Raw genomic sequence first — 12,498 nt, 5'->3', positions numbered from 1 at the left:
ACTGTTCCTCTGTAACCACAGAACACCTGTTCGACAATGTTATATATACCTGCCTTGTGACCATTGTTGCTAACATGTACTAAGCTGAATATTCTGTAACAGCGCCACAATGCCTCCGGGCCGCTGGGCGCTTGATAAATCCAAATAAATAGTGTAGGTAAATTTGATATGTGGCAGGGTTTTCAGGGTAGAGTGATTGCTCTATTCCACACCCAAGCCAGTCCTACCTTAATAGTCGCTGCTGGTTGATGGCTGGCCACCACTGGCTTCTCCTGCTGACACCTGTAGGCACAACCTGGATTAGCCCTTTGCCCGCCGCCCTTCGCAGCAGGGGCTGCATAGGCAGAGGGCTGCCCTGGGAGGGACTGTTGAATGCGGGAGTTAGCCAATCAGGGAAGAGGGCGGTCTGGGAGGCGGGAGATGGGTTGCAAGGGAAGTGAAATGGGACTGGGGAGGGCGGTGGGAGCGGGGCTGCAGTGGGGCTGGGGAAACTGTTACAAACAATTTAAACGGGCCCAGAGAAATTCCGGGGGGCCTTAACACTCACCTGTGGGTGTCAGAGGACAAAAGAACAAGTGGCGAAGAAGCAAGGAGGCCGGAGACCAGGCCAAAACCAAGTTGGGAGGTTGTAGCCAATCAGGGGAGGGGGGCGGGCTGGGAGGCGGGAGGTGGGTTGCAAGGGAAGTGAAACTGGTCTGGGGAGGGTGGTCGTAGCGGGGCTGCAACTGCTCGGGGAAATGCTTGCACTGGCAAATTTTGGGGTCTTTGTCCTGCTCAGGGAAATTCAGCGAGTGGAATGTCATATTTTCTTCCACTTCCTCTAGCACCTCCACCTTCCACCTTACCGGATAGGTATTCTCCTTTTTGATTATCATTATTGCTGTTGGATGAGGATTAAGATGTGGTTGAGTCACAGGAAAAGTTTTGTGCATGCCTTCTTTCTTTTCCCCTTTACTTCCCTCGGGGCCTGTTAAATAATCGTTTTACCCGTGAAGAGGAAGAAGGAAGAGTAGCAATCTTCTTTTTTTTAAATTATTATTTTTTTTTTACCTCCTACTCCTGGTATGGGAAGTCGATTTAGAGGAGGAAGAACTATCTACGTTATAATCTGCTTCCTCTTGGAAGCCCCTTTTTCCTGAAGAGCACATCCAAAAGTGACAATGAACACTAGAGGGATGAGTTTTTGTATCCCTCTTGGGCTCCTCTTCCTCATAGAATCCAGTGGTGTCCCATACCCCGATAGCCATTGGGCATGACATAAATTGGCTTTCAAAAATTGATTAGCAGAGTTGGCTAATTATTCTCTTGATTAGCAATCAAACCCATTTGATTAGCAATGTTGTACTAATATTTTTAATGTCACCAGAAGTTATTTGTGCCCAAGATATAAAATGACCAACAATACAGCAGTTTTGTTCACTGCTGAAAAAAGGAAAATAGTGATATGAGTCAGGGCTTGCAAATTCTTTAAAATTCTGCTTGATCAGCAAGTAGAGTAATTTTATCTATCTACTCGACCCATGGTAACGGATGACAACAAACGTAAATGTGTTTTTCTGCAAAATGGTGCATATCACCACACACCTACTATGTTTGGCACACTGCTGTCACCCAGAGGCCCACCGTGCACAGTGAAACTTGTATTTGACATTTACTGCAAACAAAGTAAATGTTAAAAAAAAAAGGCTTCAAACATCCCTTGGAGGGCAGTACTTATTTCATCAGTCAGAAATCCGTTTCTCCTAGCTATCCCTCCTTTCCGACTCAGAGTGCAGTCAGCTGTAGTCTGATTAGGGAGCTCTAACAAATATCCAGCCAATGCACGGGGAATGCTATAACGGCTAAGGGATCCACGATGGACAAGTGGAGAGGGAGGAAATCGGGATTTTCTCTTTAGAAAGTGGCAATCCTAATTAGCAGGTCTCCCTCACTCTAGATTTTCCCAAAGACTCTGGGCAGTAGAGGAATGGGAGGGGAGGGAATGCTTGGTGAAGGAGGGGAGGCTAGACAAAAGACAGGATCCCCCACCCCCTCTTAAGCCTGGGAACCTCGTGCAGTAAGATGGGAGGAGGGCATTGAATTCTGAGGAGTAAGAGTTTTACACAAGTTGCTGTCTGTGACAGTACTTGGAAAGGTCCACCTTAGGTGATGGGTTGTACTCCTTAGTTTTAGCCTGAACTAACCAAAAGGTTTGGTAGCGATGGCTAAGCAGCCATGCTTGGTCTAGGAGAGAGAAGGACTGTAGTGAGGAGCCGAGTACTTAAAGCATATAATTGGTTCTAGGAAACACTAACACACTACCAGGTATGTTAAAAATACTCATTTATTTTATATACACTAAGGCTTTGGAGGCAAGTAATGCAAGTACTATTCACACTGTAATATCGCAGTTGAATAAAAGTTAGCACTTAGTTTAAATCAAATGTAAAGCAACACAAGAGTTAGAGAAAACTGCTGATGCTAATAAGCAAACTTAGATCAACTCGTGCAACTTTAGTTAACCCCTGTACAACTTAAAAAAAGTCCAACCCTATACTAAATATGTCTGAGGCATGTGGGGCACTGTGGGTTCAGTGACCAAGGGCTGAGGAGGAAAGAAGCAGGTAAGCAGCAGACGGAACATATGAAGGTTTTGTCAAGTTTGCATAGTTTGTTTTGAACATTTAGAGCCCAATGGGTTGTTCACCCCAGTGGGACTCAGGGTGCCCTGGGAGGTGAGGGGGGGTGCAAGTGAAGGCTTAACCGTAGCCCTCCCAAGAACACGTGAGCAATGCAGTAAGACCAAGGTAAGTACCTAGGCTTGCGATAGTACCGTATCAGTGAATAACTTGATGCAGCAGATTATTCCCCAAGGTGAGGTGACAGTTGTCCCTGTTTCGGATTTCTTGGCCTGGGTGGCTGAAGAAGTAACTTTGGGACAGAAGCATTCGAGTAGTGGGATGGCCACCATGGGATCTTCACGGCACTGGTGGGTTGGAGCCCTTCACAGGCTCCGGGTCAGTGACGATTGTCGTCTGGTAGACTTTTCTTTGTTTCTTGGTCCATGACTCGGTTGAGGGGATGTCTAGGAGCGGAAACGTGTCACTGCAGGCCCAGATCGATGCCCACAAGGGTTCACCGGATCTGCGCTCCACAAGATGTTGCACCGCAAAATGCCACAGAGCCCAGGGTATTGGAAGTTTGCTGTCCGGTAAAGTCACAGCTGTTTGTGGGATGGCGCAAAATGCAGGTGGTCTTGAGACTGATCAGACTCATCAGTCCAGGGCAGAAAGTAGTCTTCAAGAGATCTTCCCTGTCGCTCGGAATTCGGGGTCTGGTCTTCCGCAGCCACTAAACGGCTCTAGCAGTCTTTCCAGGGGAAGCCCGCCAAAGACCAGACCCATCAAAGCCTCCCCACCCAGCAAGGTAGTAGAAGGCTCAAGTAAGAACAAGTCATCATGAACAGGGCTTAAAGTACAGCCACAATTTTAGGCAAATGGTGACTCCTGTGTCCCTACTGCAGTTGTACCTACAGCCTGCGATAGAAGTCCACAAAAGGTTATGTAAAAAGGTACATTGCTATCAGCCTGTCAGATATACTTGTCACAGTAACTAAACGCTACTAGAAAAGGAAGACAGTGCTTTCCTTCAGCACTCCACATATGGTGGGGTGTGCTGATCTCATAAAATACAGGAGGGACAAAATGGTATCCCCCCTCCCCTGGTAACAGTTAATACAGGTAAAAGAAAAAAGAAAGCTCAAGGAGCTTCCAGTAACACTGCACAGAAAGTGCTGTGTGCTGCAGCAATAAAAGGTAGATGCCAGAAAACATGGAGGAAATCCTGAATCCATTTAAAAGTATCCAAAAGAGCGAAAACAGGGTTCCCAAGTAAAGAGTAAACAAATTAGTGAGATTCGAAAAAGATTCCCACTCACTCAGGAGAGTCGGATAAGTGCTGGGGGACTCACAAGAAAAGAGAATTTCACTCAAAAAGGAAATCTACTCTAACATGAGGCAAGCCAGTCCATCTGATGTTATTTGAACCATGTTTGCTCTAAGTTGACGGGCACCCACACCATTGTACACAAACATCACAAACCTGCCGTGCAACATTAATTGAAAAATATTAGCGTGGAGAGCCAAAGGGGCAGGTGCATCCTAGCAGTTAGGTTGTCTACTTTAGAAACAGAAGATCCAAGTCCAGGCTTTCACATATGACCCAAAATGATTGACTAATGATGTTTGATTAATCACTGAATAGAAGTAAACAGCACATTGAAACGTCAAGTGACTTCCAAAAAGAGGTATGTTCTATGGCCATAATCCTAGGGTTTGGAATGAAAAAGCCTGACACTTATTTGTGTACGTCATTTTGGTTTTGCAATTGCTACTGTTTTGTTGCTGCTTGCAAACATAGTGGCCTGCTTTTGTGGTCCCTCTGATTTAACCAATCGATTACTGACCTGTTAAAATTCTGTTCACATTTTCGGGGTTTTTTTAATTTTATTTTTTTAATACCCGTTACTGAACACTGCTTGGCACCAGTTGATGGCGTAAGTTGTTGTGTGTGATTTTGTTTATATTGAGGTTCCCCAAAAATGACTCAATGTAAACGCAGCAATGCAGACTTGTTCTTACTGGGAATTGTGTAGTTCCAAGATGGCCATAATGCCAACACTCATCACAGGAGTGAAGGCATTGCATGAACAGTACAAGACACTGCTACACCGATTAGTCCTATGTACCACTGAGCATACATATGCTCCTATAGAAAGCCAGGATGCTACTTGAGCTGGCCAGCTCAAATGATCGATGTTGTGGAATCTATCTGAAGAAGTTACATCTAGTTGACTTGCACTTTAAAGTTGCATCATCTGACTCTTCCCCACCGCCCCCTGAGCCCTATGAACAAACCAAAAAAACATTCTGTTCTTAACCATCAGAGAAAGAATACTGCTCATCTCCATCCATTATCTTTTAGCGATTCTTTGTTAGTGCAGTTTTTAAAAACAAATATGGTGACTGCTTTGAAGTGATCGTAATTGATCTTGGTACATTGGAAGCAGACTGTTAAGGGATCGACAGATGACGCAAACCAAATGTGAAGCATTTTAGTGTTTTTCTTAATTACTTTTCTATTCCTCCATTTCCCACTCCTACCTCTCTTCTTTGATGTTTCTCCCTTCTTTGTTGGTGTTTCTCCTCCTCTCCTTCCATACTTTCTAGAGGCTCCTCTGCCTCTTTTTTCTTTATCGGGGTTTACCATTGTCCTCTTCTGCTTTGTATTTTCTTAAGTGTTTCAACCTCGTCTCATTCCCTTCACTTTTGTTATTTTAACTCCTCCTTCTTTCTTTCTATTTGGATATTTTACAACCTTCTCCTCTGCTTCCTCTTTCTTTGATGTTTACATCTTCCTCTCCTTGATCCTTCTCTTCTTCACTTACTTTTTCTTCTGCAACATCTGCATCCTCCACAACCTTACTCTCTATATCCTTCAACAGACTTCTAACCACCACAATACCCCCCCCACCCCCGTTGTCCGTCTTTTGTACTTTACTCCCAGGTAGAATGAGGCTCATGATCTGAAGATGCTATTCGGCAGTGGAAATGTTGAGTGGCAGGTATTTGGGGAAAATTACCGCTTCACCATTGTGCTTTGACGTCTGTTGCAGGCCACGTCGTGGTTCCGCAAACCAAGGGGGATGTGAACGCTTTCCACCACCTTGAGCCATGAACCATGACTGCCCAACTCCTGAAAGTTACGAGCCAGATCTGGCGCTGATAAATTCTTCTGTCTGTGTGATCTCCTCCCATGCTGGTCTGGGGCTGATTTCTGGGGGATCCAACTGTGCCTTCCTTCCGCTGTCACCTGAAATACACAGACTGTAACGTGTCTGGTGGCAGGCAAACACCAATTTCTATGTCACCCATGTGTTTTTATTCTCCAGTTGAATATAGTTTGTCATGGACCATGGAGGGAGTGTACTTTATAAAGCTGGCTTCTGATGGGGTGGGTACCCTCTAGGGCAAGAATTGCAGAGCAGGTGGCTGTGCCCAACAAACAAGACCCCCCCCCCCCCCGCCCCCATTTCTCATCCCCAAGCCTTTCCAGTGTGGATCTGTCACAAAGCCCAATAAAGCTGGTGCAGTTGCAACCTTGCTTCTTCTAAGTAAGTAACATGGTTTTGTAGAACAACCTTCTTCCATTTTGGTGGCCCTGCAGCACTTGGCTCCATAAGAAAAGAGCAAGTGGATGTGTTAGTAGGATAAAGAGACCCTTCTGATGACCCACGCTTCTGTGACGTGCTTACCATGCTGATTAATACATGGACTTAAGCACACCATCTTTATTGTAATATCTTCTAAATTAGAATCACAGTGCACCTTGTCAGAAGTCTCAAGGTAGACCAGCACCCCACCACTCTTCTTTATTTGAAGCTTCAACTAAAGGTTCAGATCAAGCCTGTTTGCCTGGCTTTTCTGCATACTTGAATGGCAGTCAGCAGAGTTAGAAGTATCGGGGTACTAGCTTTGGTGCAAACTTCCATCCAGACATCTCTTTTAGGAAATGTCATCTTTGGAAATCGTTATTGCCTGGTTGATAAAACCCCTTATCATTATGAGAAACTATCTGGTCCAAGATTAAGGCTCAGGAGAGTGTAGGGTTAGAGAAAAGGCATTGTGTGAATAATTGTTTGGAAGCAAAGGAGATGGAGCAGTGTACCTGGTGAGATTTCCTCCTCTGGACCCTGGACAGGCCTTGTAAATTCTTAAACATCCCACTAGACCTGCAAGGCTTGTTCCTTAGTTTACATACTCGACCTAAGAGGAATGCACTTGCCCCAAGGTGACTGGTGACAAAATATTAACACTCATTTTTGTAAAATGGTGCATATCATAAGCACACTGCATATTTGGTGCAATGCTTTAAAGCATGCACAGTGAAACTTGTATTTGCCATTTACTGCAAAGAAAATAAGAAAATGTTATGCAGTAAATGAAAAATATGTTTCTAATATCCCCATACTCCCCAACAAGGTTGAGTATTGTGCAAATGGTACTCGCCCTTCTTAAAAACTACTAGCCGATGCTAATGGCTAGTAGATTTTGTGAGCCCTGCCTGGGACAATAATATAGTATCAGGGTTATTATGTAGCTCATTATGTTGGAACCCTCCCACTTTCGTTATTTGTATTCAACCCCTCAACTTAGAAGAATGAAACAGTGAGTCAGTCTTTTTGGTATGAATTAAGTAAAAACCCTCTGCATTGCCCACAAGGCCTTCTGGGGTTTGGGGCCTCAATACCTTCAACTCTCTCTTCCTAAATATCTCCTTTCTCGAGCTCTTCGTTCATCCGCCTCCAACTCCCTCAGGGTCAGTCGCTAAGCAACAAATTGGTGGGCGATCTATTTCCTCAGCTGGGGGCCTCCCTCTGGAACATCCACCCTGCCTCCCTGACACTTGAGGAGAATCATCTCCGATTCCGGAAGCACCTCAAAACCTTTTTCTTTGCTTCTGCTTTTTCTCCTCCTCTTCCCCTGCTGACCTCCTGGCTGAAACTACACTGGTTACCTGGCCATCCTCTGAACTCGGTACCCAGGCCCCTCCCCCCACCATTCACACACCTGCACTGCCTTCCTGGCAACCTCCGCACTTGGGGACAGTTTCCTGTATCCCTACAGTCCCACTACCAGCACTTGACACTTGATGCCTGCACTTACCACCTGCTGGCCTTACTGTTACGTATTGTTGTTTCATCTTTTTTCCCATGTACTGCACTGTCCCCTCCACACACAGTTGTGCGATCTGAATGACACTTGGCCTAGTAGGATCGTTGTCTGTCTTCCCTCTGTTCCCCCTCCCTTGCCTTGTCGCGCCTTGAAACACTTGTGTATAGACGTGTTATGAATGACATATCCTATCAATCGAACCAGCGACACAGAAGGGCAGTGTTGTAGCCACTATTACTCCCTAAAAATTAATAAATACTCCCAGAAAGAAAATGGGGAAACAACAAACACATAAGAGTTTGCCCATGCTTTACTTGCACACGCAGCCACATGGGTTTTATCCTGCGTGGTAACAGCGGAGCCTGAGGATGGAGCTCTAATATTAATGCTGCCTTAACTGAAGAGGAAATATGCTACGATGTCAATGCATATTTTCATCTGCATGAATGAATTAGTGCCAAGAAGTACAGATTGCGAGAAGATGTCTGTATAGGATTAAAATAGATTTTAGCTTGACTAAAAAATACCCCATTGGAATATCGTTTTTACTAGCAATTAAAAATAAATGGAGGGTAAAATACTCCAGTTTAACATCTTTCTTGAAGACTTGGGCTTTCCCCATGTTGGTGGAAATCGCTTTACCAGTGAACTATCCATCCTTGGTATGCCAAATATTACTTACACAGTCATCTTTCTGTAGCATGTATCTTCTTAGTCCCATGCTATTCATAGTCTGCCATCTAGGGGCTGGCTAAGAGTATTACATCTTTTTCGAATTCGAACCCATTGAGTGCATTCAATACGTTTCTATTGTCAGTATGTGGGTCATTTAGTAGAAGGGCATTTGCAATTAGTCATTTTGGGGAGGTTAAATGTTTGCCTTGCCTTGACCGTTGTCCATAACACTTGCATTCTGCATCGTCTAGATGTTTTTAGGTATCATTTCTAGCCCTATAGTGCTGCACATCATGACAGTATCTTGGTGATACTGCTGTTGAAGATAATTTTAGTTTGCTTTTTCTGCGTCTCTTAAGTAATTTTTGATATTTTGACAAGTAACTGTAAAGTGGGCTAATCCGTGTTTTCCTAAAATCAATGACGTTCTATTTCTTTGACCTGTCATTTTTTTGTCTCTCTGTTTAAGCCACCATGGTGAAAGTCTTGAACTTTGTTCGTGATCATTGGGCCAATGTTTTCGTCCCACTGGGATTTGTGATTGGCTGGTATTGGGATCGAAAGAATGATGAAGGCTTAACTGAATTCCGCAACAAGAGCTTGTTATTCAAGAGGTGAGCTGAGTTTTGTTTTTCCTTCTGCCATGCCTCAAGGCCAAAATATCAAGGCAGAAGAAATGCAGTAACTACAGACACTTGAGACTTGTCATGTTTGTTTTTAACATAAACCAAAGTTTACCACATTGCTATGTTGATGTTAAGTCTGTTTTCTCTTTCATATTTCTTTTTTAAAAAGTTGCATTTCTCCATCTACCCCTTTCTTAAGAAATAGTACTAAAATATATTTTTTTTTACTATTTACCCAAAGTAACAAGATCTACCTGCCATAGACTAAGCTTTATTACTGTTCTTTCCATTCAGCTATCCCCTTTTGCATGTAGACGTGGGTAGGGAATGGTCTAATCTGATTGGGCCTGGGGCTTCCCTTCTGCCCTTAATATTGATGCGTCAACTCTAAGAGTCCATATTTGTATGTGTTGGTGGATGTAAAACAGTTAGTTGCAGCAATGGAATATTTCACCAAGGATACTTGTGGCAGCATGCAACCTGAGTCATGCCATCAGGTTTTCAGTGATTTATGTTTTCGTGACATTTATATTTGATCATTGGCATAATTCCATATTTATTCAGAAAATGCATGAGTTTTGTTAAATGCGGAGTCTGGATAACTTCACTTTGGAGTAGGGTTTCGTTGAAAACATTAGGATTCCCTGTATTTTAATTAAGAACGACATTCTATTATTGCCCATGTTAATGCTGGAAAAAATTCGGAAATCCATAAAACTACAGTGCTAAGGACCTTCTGTCGCTCTCTCCTTCAGTAGTTACTGATGGACTTTCACTGTTGAATTGAATTGCTTTACTACTTTTTAGGGCAGCTGCCGCCAAAACCGCCTCCCTCCAGATGTTTTGGCCCTCGACTCCCATGATCGCTCCACTTACTACGCTGGTTGGGACTGATGGGAGTTGTAGGCCAAAACATCTGAAGGGTGACTGTTGGTGTTCTCTGTTTTAGGGATTCCTTGGTTTTAGAACCTTCATTCTCTTGCCCATCACCCCCACATGTACAAACACACATACTCCGCCCAAGCTAGGACTATGGCAAGCACATTGAGGGAATACGTTTTCATGCTTACTACACTTGCATACTTTTAGTGACTGTCTAATTTGCATATGCTAACTTTTCTTTGTTTCTTTCAGGGAATTGAGGCCGAATGAAGAGGTGACATGGAAATGACTTCCCAGTGAAACATCCAATGTATCTGTTCATTTAAACAATGTAGTGTAACAAATAACTTGTTTTTGCTCCTTTAACTGGTTCATGGTTTGTTGACCGGATTAAAATGAATGCACTTAGTAGATTGTGTAAGTGTTTGAGTTCACAATGATGCATTTCACATATGATCTTCAGCGTCCACCAAATGTGCCCCTCTTTCTTTGTCCCCTCATTACAGCAATGGCTCGAGGTTGTACATAACCATGCGTTTGTAAAAGCTGTTTCAATCTACCGCAAAATATTTGCACCATGTTCATATATTCTCACAAAATGTGCTGTTCATTGCAACTTGTATTTCACATTCTTGGTGCTGAATTACATTGATCTTCAAGAGTGAGTAACTAACCTCTCTGACACCAACGTGGAATCTCACCTGTGAATGGTCAAGGTCGGTTTTGTTTGCCTCTCAAAGCACCTGGCACTACAGATGAAGTTGTGTGTGTCTGTGTCTCTCGTTCTTGCAGGCATTTGGATTAAAAGGTTTGCAGTGCAGATCCAGGATTTAGAGTTCTTTTATTGAGAGAGATTTGAGCTCATAAACACAATAAATAAGAACTTTAAAACACTTTGCAGAAGGTGCACTGCAGTACATAATACATTAAAACCTTTCCAAATACATTACATAAAACACAATAAAAGAGATGTCATTTTCACAAAATAAACCTTGTTTCTCTCAGTTTTTTGCACTTCTACCATCAACGTGAGGATTTGTTTAATTCTGCAACCGAGTAGTTTCTATTAAGGTAATACTTTAACTTCTCATTCAGTATAGGCTTAGTTCAAAGTCCATACTCCTGTGTTGTATGTCTACTTCAGGGCTAACCCATAAGTTATGTTTTTAAATATGTTCTCACGTGATCCCACAGAGGCCTGTGTGAGCACCACCTGGTACATTTTAATGTAGAATTAGTGCTCCCTTCTAGCCTGCTGCATTTTAGGTTTGTTAGCACTAATTGTGCAAATTAAAAATAGTGTGCTACTCCGAATGCAGTAGAACTGACAAACATCAATTCCACATTAGGAGTTGTAGTTGTGGACCACATGTTCTCGACAAAATTTGCATATTCAAATTGCACCGTTTTTTTTTCCGAGTGCTGAATAAATCCTCCTCTCTTGCTTTACTATTCTCAGACTTTCATTTCATGACTTAAATTTTTATAAGATTGTAATGAAATATTGATACATGTTTAAATCCATGATGTCTAAGAACTACAGAATCCCAGAAAATGAGGAGCTTGTACTCCCTTAGGTATATTTTATTCCAGTGAAAAAATATACAGATTAACATATTTTGTGTACACTATTGTTTTTATACACACATACTTTTGATAGATGAACAAAAAATGTAATTATTATTAAAAAGCAGAATAGATTTTCTTGGTTTCAGAGTAAAACCATGATCAATCGGCTGACACGTACTTCATACACTTGCTGCTTTGTCAAGGCTCACAAAAGTAATTTTAAAATTGGATCCCAATCCAAAACATATATTGGAAATAAAGTACACCATTTGTGGTTATTTTGGAATGAGGAAAGGAAGATAAGCAGTTAGTTATCAATGCAAATTAATCAAGTTTGTGCATGGTAAACACAAGATATTGTGCCACTTCCTTTATATAATGTCACTTTAAATTTAACCAAGATTATCAATATTAGTGCTTAATATGAAGCAATGTAAAGACATAAAAACGCATAGGAAGGAAAAAGTCACTAACCAAAACTACATGGAGTAAGAGACTTTTTAAATAGTATAGCGCTATTGTAACCTTAATGATTTTATGTAAACATTAAATGCTGATCCATTCATTTAGTACACCAAAACATATTAATATGTAGAGAATAACAACAGAAATCCTGAGTGTATGTCTTGTATTCTGATAATTAGTAAAGAACAGTGTTAGCAAGACTGATGTCAAGTTAGACAGTTTTTATGTTCAACCATAGAATGTAATAGGTAAAAGAACTAGGGATTACCTTTTTAATGATTAGGTGTTGGGGCATTCTTTATTGTTTTCTGGATAGTTTAATATTGGGTGAAAATGATTAGATAACACTGTAGCCAAGGAATGTAATGGGTTATTGTCAAAAGATAGTAACAAAGATCACAATCCATTTACTTGATATTTAAAGGTTCTTTGACCAGCATGACAAGAGTCCCTGTAAGATTTCTCTCCCAGCATTTGTTCGCACCATGCTACAGTAATTTTAACCACCCCCCGTTATTTATGGTGTTTGCTATTTTGCTTCCATGGAATATTTTCAATGTGCTGTTTTT

General features: G+C 42.1%; 1 protein-coding gene across 3 annotated transcripts in view; it reads left to right on the top strand.

The window, feature by feature from the left end:
* NDUFB1 (NADH:ubiquinone oxidoreductase subunit B1) overlaps nt 1-10,303 on the top strand; it is a 53,420-nt gene extending 43,117 nt beyond the window's left edge. For all 3 annotated transcript variants that reach the window (XM_069637924.1, XM_069637922.1, XM_069637923.1), the window contains 2 exons: nt 8,857-9,001; nt 10,148-10,303. In XM_069637924.1, the coding sequence (XP_069494025.1) occupies nt 8,857-9,001; nt 10,148-10,184 (182 nt within the window). In that variant the 3' untranslated portion in view covers nt 10,185-10,303. The remainder of the gene's footprint in view (nt 1-8,856; nt 9,002-10,147) is intronic.
* The last annotated feature ends 2,195 nt before the right edge of the window (nt 10,304-12,498 follow it).

Source organism: Ambystoma mexicanum, chromosome 14 (genome assembly GCF_040938575.1).
Source record: "Ambystoma mexicanum isolate Mex_15411 chromosome 14, UKY_AmexF1_1, whole genome shotgun sequence".
Classification (NCBI taxonomy): Eukaryota; Metazoa; Chordata; class Amphibia; order Caudata; family Ambystomatidae; genus Ambystoma; species Ambystoma mexicanum.
The sequence above is the reverse complement of the archived record's forward strand: the minus strand, read 5'-3'. Positions and strand labels throughout refer to the sequence as shown.